The 17,745-nt window shown below is 36.7% G+C and overlaps 1 protein-coding gene across 3 annotated transcripts in view; it reads left to right on the forward strand.

The window, feature by feature from the left end:
- The first annotated feature begins 4,331 nt into the window (after positions 1 to 4,331).
- Positions 4,332 to 17,745, forward strand: part of LOC111381598 (G-type lectin S-receptor-like serine/threonine-protein kinase At1g11300) — a 57,106-nt gene continuing 43,692 nt past the window's right edge. For 2 of the 3 annotated variants that reach the window (XR_002700368.1, XM_023005396.1), the window contains exons 1-3: positions 4,332 to 5,793; positions 5,879 to 6,183; positions 6,272 to 6,482. Coding sequence is in view for 2 of the 3 variants with exons in the window: in XM_023005396.1 (XP_022861164.1) it covers positions 4,449 to 5,793; positions 5,879 to 6,183; positions 6,272 to 6,482 (1,861 nt within the window). In the remaining variant the exon portion in view is untranslated. Of the gene's footprint in view, positions 5,794 to 5,878; positions 6,184 to 6,271; positions 6,483 to 6,584; positions 6,820 to 6,903; positions 7,055 to 7,161; positions 7,669 to 17,745 lie in introns of those variants that run through there. The other variant, XM_023005395.1, reaches the window with a different exon arrangement.

Below are 17,745 nucleotides of genomic sequence, written 5' to 3' on the forward strand. Positions count from 1 at the left end.
ACAGCAAATGCCACAACTTCCCCTCGAAATACATCTGACCAACCAAAGGACAATGGAAACCTTATTCTGCAGGATCAGTCAAGTGGGGTTTCATTATGGGAAAGTTACAGCCACCGACAAACAGTTTTCTACCTGTCGCGAAATTGATCCTCAATTGATGGATTCTGTGCGCAGTTCCAACTTACCAATCAATATCAACCAATCCACCACTACTTCATTATGGTTGCTTTCTTCCTTTGTCACCGACAAAGAGATAAGGCTATGAGGATGATTTGCAAGCCACAAAGGCAAAGAGGAGACGATAGAAGACAAAGGCACGAAGAAGATGAAGAAGTGAAGTAATATATAGATTTGGGTTATATCATCAATTGGGTCAATACACAAAAAAGCCATCCCATAAATAAATTTGGACTAAGGCAACATTAGGCAAATTAAGTTGCTACTAGTGGCCCACATTGCTTTAAGGTCTAGTGTATAAATTGATTGTATTAATAATTATTTCACTAATCGATCGAGACATATGAAATATAATCCGAAACTATTTAACATCATTGCTCGAGATTTATTGGATATCAAAATCCAACAAATCTCCACCTTTATGCTCAATAAATCTGCAAGCAATCAAAACACACAATCATACTTGCATAATCAAGGTAACCAATAAAATTGAAACCATAGATTTTATCTCGTGTTTTGGACCCGGAATACATACCATACCTGCTCCATGTATTCATCAGGATTAAGGTCAAGAGCTCCAAAATAGAAACAAATATTCACTGTAATCAATCAAGTACAGATAAACGTGCCATGACGAGAGGAGATATGTATTCTCGAGGTGGGAGTTAACACTCCTCATATCTTCTTTTTCAACTTTAATCTCCACCTGCATACTCTTAAGAGAATCTATAACAATCTTGGGTGTCAAGGTATCTCTACCATAGTTAACTGCATTCTTAACTCTCTATATGAATCAGACATTGAATTAAGTAAAATAATGGCCTTATACTTTTCAGGCACCTTTTGGTCACAATTAACCATGTCTTGAATAAGTTTGTTGAAAACATCTAAATTGTTATCATTTTAAAATTGAAAATCGTTCAAGCAAATATAACTTATTAAAAGTGGACATAAGCAAATATAAGTTCATCAACTTTTAATATATATGTGTGTGTGTGTAACATTTATTTTTTTCGACTTCCTAAAACGGGTCGGCCCGAGCCTTGGCTCGATTTTTTTGAGCCACTGGTCGTTTGAGTCGAATTTACATACCTATGAATACATGTGTCACTTGTTGATTGACGAGAAAGTTACTTTTAAAAAAATTTCTGTTTCTTTTCCTTTCAATTGCTTCTACTTACATGGCAGCGGTCCCCTCGCCATGTGACAAGAAGAATATTAAGATTTTGTATCACCAGAGGTAGAGCCAGCCCGAAAGCAAAATAACTTGTAGAAAATGGAAAATTCAGCCCAAATTATTGATGAAATAAAGAAGAATAAAAATTTAGTCCAGTCCAAAAATTTATTTTAGCTCAATTAACTTCATTTCCAACCCAAATCCAATGTTCAATTATTGAAATTTAGTTTCAAATTTAAATAGTTCATTTATAATCAAATTAGTTTATTATATTAGAAATAATTTTTATTGATTAAAGTAAAGATAAACAACTTATTGTAATATGTCACATGTTTGACTAAGCTTAAAAGTAATTAATTTTTTTTAACGTGTTTTTTTCTATATTGTTTATTTATACTTGTGAGTTAAAAATTTATTTATTTTGACCACGAAATGAACATTATTATCAAAATAAGTAATATGCTCTATATTTACTTTTATCAATTAAAAATATATTTGTTAGAACTTTATCATAAATGTTTAAAAATATATTTTGACCCATTTTGTCATTAGTGTCAAGAGTTTAATCTTTTAAACTAAATCTCAAGTGACAAAGAACATCTAAGAAAAAAATTCAATTTTCAGCCCACCCTAATGTATCTTCCTGGCTTCGCTTGCGTTCATTCGCCTTTGGCCATGTGATGGGAGTACTGTATAGCAATAGTATTTTCCCACTAAACGAAGCTGACTTTTTGCCTCGCAGCTATGTTAGTAGGTTCGCTGAGTTGTGGATCGTTAAGAAGGAAGTGAAAATAGGTTTCAAGCCTCGTTCTTTGGCGAGGCGACTTGGGCCAATTTTGAACTGTCTTTCTGAAGTAGCTTTTGCTTGATGATGTGTCATTTCGCTCTACGTTGATGCCACATAAGCTTCCAGTGAAGCTAGGTAGTAACAACATTGATTCCTGGAGTGAAGCTTGGATGGAACGTGAGAATTAATCAGGAACGGTAGTTGTCATCATGGAAAAGAACCCAAGATCCATCTCCAGGTTGTTAAATATGTTCGTTTTATTTTATTTATTTTTTGTTTTGCTTAAATCCTTGAACCAATATATGATAAAGCTATCAATTTAACGACTAAAGAGGATTGACTATTGGTTGTAACTAAATCGACAACATAAATTTGTTGATGTAACCCTAAAGCAACTAAGAATATATTGACATTTTTTCACCATTGATGCATACTATTGGTTCTTGGAATTACAATCACCAAAATGAAAATTGCTGTTTGTACAACATTTCTTTGATAGCTTTGCTCACAGTTGTCTCACAAAAATAGGGTCTACGATTATTTTAATCATGGATCCCATCCACTTGCATGTGTGTGTACTTTGAAAAAAGTTGTGAATAATTGATGTACCTAAAGCATCTTTCTCACCAAAATAGACGTATACAAATCAACATAATCAAGGATCTGAATCTATTGAAGCATTGAAATGTGTACGATCTAAGCAGGTCAAACATATTAATTTATCCAAAGTCAACCCCATTTTTTATGAAATCTTGCGTCAGTGCCCCTATTTGAGTAGCATCTCTCATTTTCAACTTGCTAAATACAAGAGTCTACATTAATAGATCATGCAAACTATAATATGGTGAAGTGAAAACTAATATGCGAACAATATTTAATTTTTTAGAAAAATACAAGAGTTTGTAAGTATTTCACAAATTGAGGGAAAAATAATTACAAAAAAGTTAAACAATTTAACGGCAAAGTCGAAAAACATTCTTAATTGAGTTATGATCATTGTAATTTTAGATATCACATAGTGTACGTAGTCCATATCAAATACTGTATTATCCAATATATATTATACTCTTAAAATGTGTGCCAGCACGTGCCCAATTAGAAATTAGTCAATTAGGCCGTTTTATTAAAAATTAAAAGTATTTTATGATTAAATAAAAACGACTGAGACGATTAGTTGTGTGAACAGGCATATTCCCTACCATTATTATTTTTTTTTAAACACTAACCCCACTTTTGACCGAAAATTTGTATTGTGTTTTCAAAGTCAATCAATTAATCATTCAGTATTTTTTATTCAACAAATACGGTTTTGAGAACACCTTTGGAAATCGGAATAGAGAGATCGTTTTATTAAAAATTAAAAGTATTTTATGATTAAATAAAAACGACTGAGACGATTAGTTGTGTGAACAGGCATATTCCCTACCATTATTATTTTTTTTTAAAACACTAACCCCACTTTTGACCGAAAATTTGTATTGTGTTATCAAAGTCAATCAATTAATCATTCAGTATTTTTTATTCAACAAATACGGTTTTGAGAACACCTTTGGAAATCGGAATAGAGAGAGAAAAAAGAATAATCAATTATTGTCGCATATAAATTAACACTTTCACCAATTCACACTGTACAGAATATGGAATTGGATGTTCAAATCGGATAGGATGAATAAATATTGTGAGTGTGTTTGTAGATGAGAAAGTTGGTCGAGGCGGTAAGATGTGCCTAACGGAATCGTCGACACTATGTCGGAAGAGATTTTAGTAATAAATAAAAAAAAAATTATCATTAATTTTCATAATATAAGAATAAATTGAATAGAATGACGATTGTCTAGTTGATATTAAATTAATTGCATAAACATAAATAAAAACGTGAGAAAGAAACAAATGGTATTTAAACCATCAAGTCAAAATACTGTACATTTTCTGATTGATTTTAGCACATCAACGAGGCGACGACGGTTTTGGTCTTGAGTAATTATTAAAAACAAGAATATAAATTGGTACAATTTGGACAAATTTGATTTTAGTACATCAACGAGGCGACGACGGTTTGCAATGACAAGTTGGAAATCAAATTTGATGGCTACGAATATGAATGTGCTTCAGCTTTCAGTTAGTCCACCCCACCTAAATAAAAATGTCATAGCCAGTTTAGACTTCAGACGGAGAGAATTTATTAGATTCTTCCAGGTCCCTCTAAAATTGGTTGACAGCCAATACGTGTTAGCTTAGGTAGGAAATTTCCACAAAAGGAGGATTATTTATATGTAGAGATAGCCGCCTTGTATATGTTAATACTTGATGATGGATTCACCTTATCAAAGCAAGGGTACGTTCCTAAATAAAATCATGATCATCAGCAAGCTCATGAATCCATTTTTCCGATCAGAATTTTGTGTTATAGTTATAGTCCTTTGTCTATCGAGTTACGGTGTTTGTCTCGAAACACGCACCCTTACGCCCAGTACCGTCCTCAGAGATTCGGACACCTTTGTTTCTCAAGGCAAGATCTTCAGTTTGGGATTCTTCAGCCCCAATGGAACCACCAGACGCTACATGGGAATATGGTATTATGTATCCAAGGTGTCCGTCGTATGGGTTGCCAATCGAGATCGGCCTCTCAATGATTCTTCCGGGACTATAACGATATCCACGGATGGTAACATCGTACTACTGAACGGAAACAATGAGACTGTTTGGTCCACAAATGCTACAACTTCCACAAGAAATACATCTGCCCAGTTAACAGATAATGGAAACCTTATTCTCCTCGATCAGTCGAATAATGTCTCATTATGGCAAAGTCACGAGCATCCAACAAGCTCTTTTCTGCCTACGTTGAGATTAAGTCACAACACAAATACAGGTGAGAAGGTAAGGCTAAATTCTTGGAGAACTTCTCAGGATCCAAATTATGGAAATTATTTCGTAGGACTTCATGTTTCTATAGGCATTCCACAACTTTTTTCATGGAATCAAGATCGACCATTCTGGCGGAGTGGTCCTTGGAACGGTCGGGTTTTTACTGGAGTAATGAGTATGTACTCAGTGTACGTTGATGGATTCAGTATGGTAAATGAAGGTGGAACATACTATTTTACTCGAAGTTTTCGTCAAAATTTAATAGTCAAGGATATTTTAAATCCAGATGGAATTCTAACGGAGGAAATATGGAATAATCAGACGGGTCATTGGGATAGATCGTATAAGGGTCCGGATGTCGACTGTGATGTATATAACAACTGCGGTCCATTTGCGTTCTGTAACCAATATAATTCACCAATATGTCAATGTTTAAGAGGGTATGAACCATTGAACAAGCAGCAATGGGATGGAGGGAATTGGACTGGTGGATGCAAGAGGAAGACGCCATTACAGTGCGAAAGAAGTAACAATGCGACCGATAAAAGCAAAGAGGACGTATTCTCACAGTTAAGGATGGTAAAAGTGCCAGACTTAATTCAGTGGTCACCTGGTCTTGAAAACGAGTGCAGAAGTCTGTGCTTAAGGAATTGTTCCTGTATAGCCTATTCTTATGACACTGATATAGGTTGTATGCACTGGAGTGAGACCTTAATTGACATTCAACAATACCAGGCTGATGCAGGTTTAGAACTCTACATCCGTGTACCCTACTCAGAGCGAGGTAATTTCTGGGAAATCTGTTCGCACTTTCCCAACATGTTTTTCGTTTTTCAACTGCTGTTTTTCATATTTGTTTTTGGTTTCAGATAAGGAGAAAGACAAAAAAGTGATTATCATAGTTTTGGTGATAATCAGTTTGGTGGTTATATCTATTTGCTTATTTTTCTCTTGGAGGTGGATGTCTAAGAGAAAAAGGAAAAATGTAATTGAACAACAAGAAGCAGGGGAAACAAACTTGTTGAATTCAACCCCTATCGTGCTTAGAAATCCCGAAGACAATGTCAATATTGAAGAGTTACCGTTATACAGTATTGAGAAACTTGTAAATGCAACAAACAATTTTCACACAGCGAATAAGCTTGGTGAGGGTGGTTTTGGTCCTGTTTATAAGGTAATTTCTCATCCTTACGTCTCATTAGTCTAATAATTTGACCTTATATAAAATAGTTAGTGTATAAATGAGTGATATTTTAATGTAGGGAGAGTTGGCAAACAGAAAAGAAATTGCAGTAAAGAGGCTTTCAACAGTGTCGGGGCAAGGAATGGAAGAATTTAAGAATGAAGTTGCTGTGATCTCTAAACTCCAACATCGAAACCTTGTTCGACTATTGGGATGTTGTGTGGAGAGATATGAAAAAATGTTGATCTATGAATATATGCAAAACAGAAGCTTGGATGTCTTTCTCTTTGGTGAGTTTTACTCTGTTTTGTGTTATAGTTTTAGTAGTATAAATTTTCCTTTCGACATAAGATATATATTTTAGGACCTTCTGATATCAATTGTATGTATAGATCAAACACAAATGGTTCTGGATTGGAGGAAACGATTCAATATTGTTGAAGGTATTGGCCGAGGACTCCTTTATCTACATAGGGATTCCAGGTTGAGGATAATCCACCGAGATTTGAAGCCAAGTAATATATTGCTCGATGAGGAGTGGAATCCAAAAATTTCAGACTTTGGAATGGCGCGAATATTTGGAGGCGATCAAGATCAAGCCAAAACTAAAAGAGTTGTAGGAACATAGTAAGCATATCCTGAATTGCTCCATTTTTACATTGTAGTAATCTTAGTATTTTGTTTATCATGACTAAATATGTCTTGTTGCAGTGGATACATGGCCCCAGAATATGCATTAAGTGGCAGATTCTCAGAAAAAACGGATGTTTTCAGTTTTGGAGTTCTAGTATTGGAGATCATTAGCGGGAGAAGGAACACAAGCTTCTACAATGAAGAGCTATCTTTAACCCTTTCGGGATATGTAAGCCCTATCAAATTCTTCTGCCACGCAAGATTTTAATTTCTCTTTCTTATTTCTAACTGAACAAAACTTCTGTGTCTAATGGAATGTTTTACATATACTTTCAGGCATGGAAACTATGGAATGAGGACAAATCCGTGGAACTCATAGATAAAAGAATATCAAATCCAAGTTCCAATGCAGAAATCACGAGATGCATGCACATCGCATTGTTGTGTGTCCAAGAATCCCCTTTAAATAGGCCGATTATATCAACCGTTCTCTCAATGCTCAGTACTGAAATTGTTGATCTTCCATTGCCGAAGGAACCTTTATTTACGGATAGGTGGAATCATCCTCATTTAGGATCTTCTTCGAGCCAAACAGGCTCTGCCAACAAAATTTCTTTCACAATTCTCGATGGCAGATGAGATGAGTATTCTCAGAATCAATCCTCTGATTATCTATATTCCGTTGGCTGATCGATTTTGAAGTAAATTTTGGCCAACCTATTTTGCATATATTCTTTTACTGTATATACAGATTACATCGTTGTGTAAACTACAACTTCACACAGTTGTTTTGTGTGAAGAAGATACATCTTTTCTTCTTATATATGTTACCTTCTTGCATTCCGTCAATCTTGATAATTTTTAAGCTAGTTACCATTTATCAGATATTAGATAATCAGAAACAAGATTGAATAATCCCAGACGGCTGCAAGAATGGACAAACAGTTTTGCAGAATTCTTTCATTTCATAAGTAAGAGAGAGAAGGTTAAATAATTAGGCACGTGAAAATTGGGGCTTTTATTTTTCAATGACATTAAAGACTTTTTGAGCAGAAATTTGACTCTCAATATCACTTCAAAAAATCCGGCGAAAAAGTAGTATTTTTAGAAGAAAAATAAGTTGGTACTAACTATTTTGGCGGAAAGGTTCAAACTTCAAACCCACTAATCACGTTTGAGCTAACTTTTTTGGGTAAATTCATCCGCAGCAACTATATTTTTACTTCACCGTCAATACTGTACTTAATTTTATTCAATCAGATAGCTATAGTCAAAGTCCAATAGAACTTCTGCAATCTGGGATTTCATTCCTTCAGCCAGTGGGCCAAATCGGTCGCTGCGTTTACCGTGAGAGGACCTCTAACACAAACAGAGGTAAGCCTTTTTAACCCAATGATATATTTATATATATATATTTTTTGACAATTTCTTAACGCATTAATGGTTTGTTTATTCATTCACTGCTACTTGTTTGCTAAATTGTTTCCAGTTTTCCACTGATATTAAGATTTTGACAGATGATTCACCAAACAAAGTGCCAGGTGTTCGTGATTTCTACAAGCGTTGGGATTGTTTACGAGCCTTTTTCTTTGATAAAAATAAGCTGCATAGGATTATCTACTTAGGAAATAAGACTTTACTGCTTTCCTTTTTATTTTCTTATTTCAATATTCTGCTTGTATTAGCTCTTCTATTTATGTAACAATGCTGTTGCTTAAACAAAGATCTAATCCCTTATATGAACAGTCTGGTTTTTATCGGAGTATATTTACTCTGTTTATGTTGCTTCCAACTCGTACTTTGACATTTTTTATTTTTTATTTTTTTTGAGGGACTAGGCTACCCGTTAATTTATAAACTAATCAGTGACAAAAGTTGGCGCTACCGATAGTCTTCAATAAGTTATGCTACACGTACAGAAAAAGCACTATCAGAATTTTTTATAGATACAATTGATAGCTTTTTATTGGACAAAGGAAGGGGGGGGGGGGGGGGCAAAAANGTAAAAATAATATGGCACATCATAAATATCATGTTGAGAAAAAACACTTCCCAAAATTGCCCAAGAACAAATACACTTACAATGTGAAAATCCCAAACCATTTGAAGATGAAAAGAAAGATAAGAAATTTGGGGAAGAAATGATTTTCAATATATATGAGGAACAATGGATTGGATTACTTGAACAAACCTCAAGTTAATCTCCAAGAAAGAAAAATAGCTTTAAATTTATACCCAAGAAGAACAACCACTTTCTTATTAAATTCTCTCCAAGCTTTCTCACCTTTTTCTCTTAAAAAACCTTATCCAATGAAGGGAAAAAATCAACTATATATAAAAAACTGAATCGAGCGCCTAGGCGCCAAGTTTCTGCACGGTTGGGTGCCCAGGTGCCCACTCATGGCGCCTAAGCGGCCTCCCTGTTTCTTCTTTCTCACAATTCTCCACTTCGTACATCATTTGATAGAACTTAAATTTTGGACGAACACAAGAAGAAGCAGCAAGCGCCAAACTTGGCTGCATCATTCAAACCATGATTGCCTACGTACCCAAAACTCGGGATCAAGCCTCCGTAGTTCACCTCCACCTTCATATACTCTTCACCTCATTTCGGGCATATCAGCACGGACTAATGTGAAGCAAGTCCAAGCAATGCTGAAACTTGCTACCCGTTACCACTTTGGTTAACATGTCTGCTGGGTTCTCATTTGTGTGTACCTTCAAGAGAGAAATATCACCTTCCTCTATGACATCACGCACAAATGATACCTGACGTTGATATGCTTAGTTCGAGCATGATGAACCTGATTCTTAGCCAAGTGAATCGCACTCTGGCTATCACACCACAAGCCCACACAATCCCCAAATCATCTAGAAGACCTCACAACCACAATGCTTCCTTCACTCCCTCTGCCATGGCCATATACTCGGCCTCTGTAATAGAAAGAGCCACTGTAGCCTGTAACATCGATCGCCAACTAACTGGGGCACCATGTATGCAAAACATATATCTAGTAGTAGATCGTCGTCTATCTAAATCACCTGCATAGTTTGAGTCCACAAACCCACTTATATGACATGCATCTCCACCAAAACATAAACCTGTGTCCGCGGTACCTTTTAAGTACCTCAGGATCCACTTCACAGCTTCCCAGTGTGCCTTACCCGGATTCTCCATGAATCTACTGACCACACTAATCGCCTGTGAAATATCTGGACGTGTACACACCATGGCATACATCAAACCGCCAATTGCACTAACATAAGGTACACGATCCATGCGTACCTTTTCTTCCGCTGTAGTAGGAGATTGTTTACGAGAGAGCCTGAAATGTGGAGCCAATGAAGTCACCACCGACTTTGCACTTTACAACCCGAACCTAGCAATAACCCGCTCAATGTAGTCTTTTTGACTCAAGAACATTCGTCGGTTCGTCCTCTCTCTTCTAATCTCCATACCCAGTATTTTCCTAGCAGCCCCCATATCCTTCATCTCAAATTCTTTACCAAGTTGAGATTTCAACCTATATATCTCCACCTTGCTTTTCAAAGCGATAAGCATGTCATCCACATACAAAAGAAGATAGATATAGTTACCTCCCTGAAGTTTTTGAATATAAACACAACAGTCATACTCACTTCTGGAGAGACCATGCTTTAGCATGAAGGAGTCAAATCGCTTGTACCACGGCCGAGGAGATTGTTTCAATCCATATAGTGATTTTCTCAAGCAACATACATGACGTTTCTTATCCTCAACCTTGTAGCCCTCAGGTTGATTCATATAGATTTCCTCATCCAAGTCCCCGTGCAAGAAGGCGGTTTTGACATCGAGTTGTTCCAGCTCAAGATCATGATGAGCAACAATACTCAATAGCACCCGAATGGAAGTATGCTTGACCACCGGAGAAATGATCTCATTGTAGTCAACTCCCTCTCTTTGTGCAAACCCTTAGCTACTAACCTTTCTTTGAATCTAGTACCACCGAGCTTGGTAGGATCCTCTTTCTTTTTGTACAACCACTTGCAACCAATAGCTTTCTTACCCATGGGCAATGGGACAACCTCCCATGTTTGGTTCTTGTAAAGTGATTCAATTTTTTCTTCCATCGCTGGCAACCAACTCTCTATTGTTGTTTAAAATAGCTTCCTTGAAAGTGGCAGGCTCATTATCCTCCACCGAGAGTGCATACTCAACCAAATTTGTCTGCCCATAGTGCCTCAAAGGCTCGTCTGACCCCAAATTTAGAACTTGCTTGTAAGTATGACGTGGCCTAGAGGAAGCCAAGTTATCTGCAAGTTGTTGTTGTTGCTGTGCCTGTACATTCTCTTGCTGAACCGCCTCTTGTTCAAGCTCATCATCACTCTCATCTTGAGTGTCTGCATGATGCTCCTCTTGAACATGACTAGAACCAGGTTGATCTCTAGGTTCTATGTCAACAACTTGAGACTTTGTAGTCTCAACATCATCACCACCGGGCACTATAGCTTTCAACGAAGCTATCATGGAGTTCTTATCAAAAGTAACATCTCTACTGATTATGAACTTAGAATTCTCTACACACCATAGGCGATATCCTTTTACACCTGCCGCATACCCCAAGAATATAGCCTTCTTGGCCCTCGCATCAAGCTTTCTCTCGTTGACGTGATAGTAGGCTGTGCATCCGAATATTCTGAGTTTCTCATAATCTGCATGTTCTCCTGTCAATACCCTGTAAGGTACATCTCCATCTAACTTTGAATGTGGAGATTGGTTCACTTTGTAGCAAGCATTTGCAACTGACTCTGCCCACCATTCTCTGCCCAAACCAGCATAGAATCGCATACACATCGATTTCTCTCGAAATGTGCGATTCAGTCTTTCTGCGACCCGATTCTGTTGCGGTGTATTCTTAACTGTCCAATCTCTCGCAATGCCTTCCTTACCACAGAACTCCTTGAAAGCACCATCTGTATACTCAGTACCATTATCAGATCGCAGTGTCTTAAATTTCTTTCCCGTTTTGTTTTCAACCATTGCTTTCCACTTCTTGAAAGTGTCGAATACCTCATTCTTATGCTTCAAAAAATAAATCCAAGCATATCTAAAATAATCATCAACAAATGTGACAAAATACCTGGAACCGCCTTTGGAAGTGACAAAAGCCAGACCCCATACATCCGGGTGGACATAGTCTAGAATACCTCTGCTTCTATGTTTGCTTGGCTGGAACTGAACTCGGCGTGCTTTACCGTACACGCAATGCTCACAAAAATCCATGCAAGGCTTCTTCAAGTTCTTTAGTAAACCTTTCTTGACTAGCAGATCTAGCCCCTTTTCAGACATATGCTCAAGCCTCCTATGCCATAGCCGAGTGCACTCACATGGGTCTCCACCACTTCCACTTGTTCCAACCGCTATATCCTCTGTAACTGTAGTACCATGAAGAACATCGAGATTGCCTTCACGAATACCCTTCATCACAATCAAAGAACCACGAACAACCTTCTTTACTACATTCCATGTTACAATCTTGCAACCATCGGAGTCTAAAGCACCAACAGAGATAATGTTCTTTTGCAAATCAGGAACATGTCTAACATACATTAATGTTCTAACCACTCCATCATACATCTTGATTCTAATTGAACCGAGCCTCACCGTTTTACAGGAATGGTTATTACCCATCAACACGGTTTCACCATCAGTGCTTCTATAGGTAGTAAACCACTTCCTATTTGGACACATATGGTAAGAGCATCCAAAGTCAAGAATCCACTTATCGGAGATTTCTTCATCACAAGAGATGGTGTAGCACTCATCGCTTTCCCCTCCTTCCGAGGCATAGCTAACGTCTTGCTTAACTTGCACCTTCCCGTTGTTGTTGTTCTTATTGTTTTTCTTCCAACCCCTTTTGTTAGTACAATTCGTCTTGAAATGCCCAAGTTCGCCGCATTTGAAACAAGGCCTTTCTGCAAGAGGTCTAGAACTCGATCTAGATTTTTCTCCCTTGCCCTTTGGTCACACATTGCTTCTATCTCTTACAAACAATCCTTGAGCTTGCTCCTTGTTACCAATGGCAGACATGCCACTAGTTGCAATCTTTCGAAGATCATCCGCTAGAAGTGACGTTCTAGTGTCCTCCATCACAAGTTTATCACCCACAAGCATCAATGTTTGTACTAGGTTCTCGTAAGACTTTGGCAATGAAAGAAGTAGTAGAAGTGCTTGATCCTCATCATCTACTTTCACATCAATGTCCTTCAAGTTCGATATGCACCTATCAAACTTGTTGACGTACTCCCGGATTGGTGTACCTTCATCTATCTTGCAAGTATACAATTTGGACTTCAAATAGATCCGATTTGTTAGAGTCTTCGTCATGAAGTTCGCCTCCAACTTTGTCCACACCTCCGCCGCCGTTTTCTCACCATCAACCAGGAAAGCAACATCTCTTTCAAGGCATAGAATGATAGACGCTCGTGCCTCAAGATCTAGATCTTCCCAAGCCTCGTCAGACATATCTATGTGCTTCTTCTCCTTTCCCGCCAATGCCTTGTGCAACTTTTGAGAAATTAACAAATTTCTCATTTGCATTCTCCAATATGAGAAGTCATTCTTCCCATTGAATTTCTTTATCTCATACTTCCCAATCTTCACCGTTCCTCTAGTAGACATGATTTATCTACTTGTTTACCGGAAATAAAACAACAAAGTTTACTTGGGAATTTTCACAAACACCTTGTGTGCACAACAAAGTTCAAGCCACCTACCAAAAATCGGAGCTTAACCACCCTGATTTAAGAAGAAGCTCTGATACCAAATTGTTGAGAAAAAACACTTCCCAAAATTGCCCAAGAACAAATACACTTGCAATGTGAAAATCCCAAACCACTTGAAGATGAAAAGAAAGATAAGAAATTTGGGGAAGAAATGATTTTCAATATATATGAGGAACAATGGATTGGATTACTTGAACAAACCTCAAGTTAATCCCCAAGAAAGAAAAATAGCTTTGAATTTATACCCAAGAAGAACAACCTCTTTCTTGTTAAATTCTCTCCAAGCTTTCTCACCTTTTTCTCTAAAAAAACCTTATCCAATGAAGGGAAAAAATCAGCTATATATAAAAAACTGAATCGGGCGCCTAGGCGCCAAGTTTCTACACGGTTGGGCGCCCAGGTGCCCACTCATGGCGCCTAGGCGCCCTTCCTGCTTCTTCTTTCTCACATATCAGTATATCCCATAGAATATGGGCACCTGGGCGCCCTTCCTGCTTCTTCTTTCTCACATATCAGTATATCCCATAGAATACACCATTGGTATTCGAATACTGTATTATAATCTTAACAAGTGTGACATTACATGCACAATTAGAAATTAGTCGATCAAGTATTTTATGATTATGTTATAAGACCGAGAAGATTAGTCATGTGAATAGCATTATTATTTTGTTTAAATGTTTACCTCCATTGTTGACCAACGCTTGTATTAGGTCGTCACCATCCTTAATTAATAATTTGGTATATTTTATTCAGCAAATGCGCTTGAGAACACCATGGGAAATTGGGGATAGAGAAACAACTTCTTGTTTAAATACGGTCTTCCTTGTAAAAACAACCAGTATTCTAAAAAGTGTAATACGTGGCGATTCGTTAATGCCAAGCTAAGGACAATGCGTGATTAAGCGAGGCAAACGCGTAAAAAAGAGTTTTCTTATTTTAATTTTATCTTAAATTTTTAATCAATAAAAAATTATTTGATAATTATAAATTTTAACTTAAAAAAAAAACCTAATAATGTGCGCCTAGACGCACATTGGTGCCTTAGCCTCGCCTCGCGTTGGTTGACCGCTAAATAAGGCGCCAAGCACTTAGCCTCGTGCATTGGAGTGTTATTTAGAACACTATAGACAACCATTTGATATAATTTGTGATGTTTTCGCCCAGCAAATCACAAAGAACTCACAAGTTAAAACAAATTAAATGAAAACAAAAGCAAGAAAATTGAAGTAAACAAGTGATGATTTGAAAACTCCAATTAAGCGATGATGCTCGTTTCTCCACTATTTCATCTCTCTCTTTGAAATCAATGATTTTTTGTTGATTGTGGCTCTCAAACCAAGGGCAGACCCAGATATTTTGTACTGTAGGGTCAAAAATTAAAATATTCCTTTTTCAAAATAACATATTATTAACGAAAATAAGTCAATATACTACTAAAACTTTAGCCTGCGCGTCTTCAATTGATTGTTCCAAATTTCAAATATTAGACTATTGGACATACAAAATTGTAAAAAATCCTAATATTTGCACTACAAAAATCAGCCAATGTTTTCAATTCCACAATTTTAGACATCCTGTTCCAATATTTTCAATCTTTAACTATCAAAAGCAGTTTAACGATTGCGCTTTGATTTTCTTTTATCTATTTGAACCATTTCTTTATCACATGGTTTTTTGATACAAAATATTAAATCAAAGCATATAAATAGAAATAAGGAACAAAAAAGCCTTTGAGCCAGGTTAAAAACTAGGCTCAAAGACAGGGGTGCCACATGGCGCTCCCTTAAAAGCAGGGTTCAATAAGGAGTCCTTTAACCTTCCAATTTACAATGTAACATTAAAACCCTTTAATCTTCCATGTTTATAGTGAATTAAAAAAAAAAAAAAACCTATCAGTATCAGAAATCAGAATTACAGGCTATTCTACATCTATCATATACTTGATTTCTTGTGTTATTACTCCTCCTCAAAAACCACATAACCAAACAAAAACATACCAATTACCAACACCAATAGCATATATTAATTTACCTATGACTTCGGTTATTTGGCTTTAACAATTAGCAATAGCAGGGGCGGAGGGAGGAGGGTTTTATTTCATTTGTGCCGTGAAGAGAAAACAAGAAAAGAGAAGGGAAGAGTCGAAGAGAGACGGCCTTAGTCCGGGATTGGAAAGTGGGAAGATTAGAATTCACTGGTCATATATGTTTAGTTGGGTAAATGGAAATTGGGTTTGAGTTGTGGGCTATCGGATGGCAATTGGGTTAACTGGCTAGGTAGGTTAAAAATAAAAATTGTGGGGTCATTTGACCCCATATGACCCCAAGTGGATCCGCCCTCAAACAACGAGCTTCATGCATTATCATCAATTTCCAATATGGTAATTCTCTGTTTTTTTAGTAAAATTTAAGTCAGTAATAACACCACAATCTCTAAAATAACTGAAGCGTTTGATGCAAGTAGTCTTGGTGGCTAACTTGCAATGACTAATTTGCTCTTAAGGTTCATATAATGTAGACGCGGATAGGACTTCATGAGTAAATGGGATAGGAGTCTTTGGGATATTTCTAGCTAGTTGGGGAAGTGATCTATCCCGTGGATTCGTGCCATGTGAAAAATGAAGTGTGGTATAGTATTTGATCTGATTTCTAATTAATACAGACTTCCCAAAGCAATATAAAATCTGAAATTGTAGTGACCTTGATGAGGGACACTAATATTTGAACCACCCCCTCCCCCTTTTGTTTTTGAATTGGTCCATGTGGGCTGAGTATTATGGCTACCTGGGCTTGAGTGTCCAGCCACAACCTGTATCCCAAACTGGACAAATCAAGTTATGGGCTGGGCTTCCCTGGCCCTAGGCAGCTTGACCCGCTAGTAAACGTAGGTTTGGAAGCCCATTTATTTTTGTATAACAAATTTATCATCTTACCATTACAATACTAATACGAGGATTGCAAGCATTTCATTCTTTTTGCCCTTATTATTCATAGTTCCAAAGTTAATTTTTCTCTTCACCCTCCAACTTAGATATTTGAACGATTGAGAGCAAGATCATGTGTAGGTTGCAATACGCAGAAGTCTCTTCAATTGGTAATAAAGTGGAAAAGTGATTTGCTAATATAATACTAACACGAATTTGTGTTAAGCACGTGGATATGTCTGGCATATACATTTCTTTATTTTCTTATGAGAATCCTGTTGAAGTTAATCCATAACATTAATATTTTGGTATCTAAATTACCTGCTTACATATGCCTCAACAAGTTGATTAAATGGCTAGTTACATTATTGTTTTATTTGTCTATTTGTTAACGTAGAAAATTAGTGATGGCAAAAAACTCCGTCTTGAATGGTTTGTCGGGCCGGACGGGGCGGGCCCCCCGGTCGCGGGGTGAGGATGCCCTGCCCCGCAAAGGAAAAAAAAAGATTAAAAATAATTTTATTTTTAGACAATTCACTTATTAAAAACTCATTTTGAATTTGTATTTTATTCTCTAATAATAACGTAACTCAAAATTTTGAAAATGTAAAAAATAAAATAAAATAAATAAATAAAAATTAAATGGGACAACAAACAGGACAAAAATTTGCCCCGTCCCGTCTAATGCAAGACGGGGCGAAGTTTGGCCGAGACGGGGCGAAATTTGGCCGAGACAAGACGAGGCCTATTTAGCGACAGATGCTACTCAAACTTATGAAATTCAAATCAAGGGATGAGGTCCTCCCTAGTACCTATCTAAAATCCTGTTTAAAGCCCTTGTTTGAGTAGCATTAGTGCTATTTAGTAGCTTATCATAATTATATATAAGATTATTCTACTCGAACATTATGGCGTCCATTATGTATCCCAAGCATTACTCTTATATATATCGTCAGGTGTCAATAGCTTGTTCGGCAGGCTCCTAAATTTACTTCTTGTAGAATAGTTTTTTAAAAAAGTTACTTAAAGATAGTCTCTTTTAAAAGTTTTTCTAGATAGACAAAATACTTCTAGAAAATTATTTAAATGCATTCAAAAGTAGCTTTCAATTTTTTAAAAGTCATGCCAAATGTATGTTGAACTGATTAGGTCATGGCTACAATTTTAAAACTCACGACTAATTGACAACTCGTCTATAAAATACTGTTAACTATTTATTATAGGAGGAT

Source organism: Olea europaea, unplaced genomic scaffold (assembly GCF_002742605.1).
Source record: "Olea europaea var. sylvestris unplaced genomic scaffold, O_europaea_v1 scaffold2337, whole genome shotgun sequence".
Classification (NCBI taxonomy): Eukaryota; Viridiplantae; Streptophyta; class Magnoliopsida; order Lamiales; family Oleaceae; genus Olea; species Olea europaea.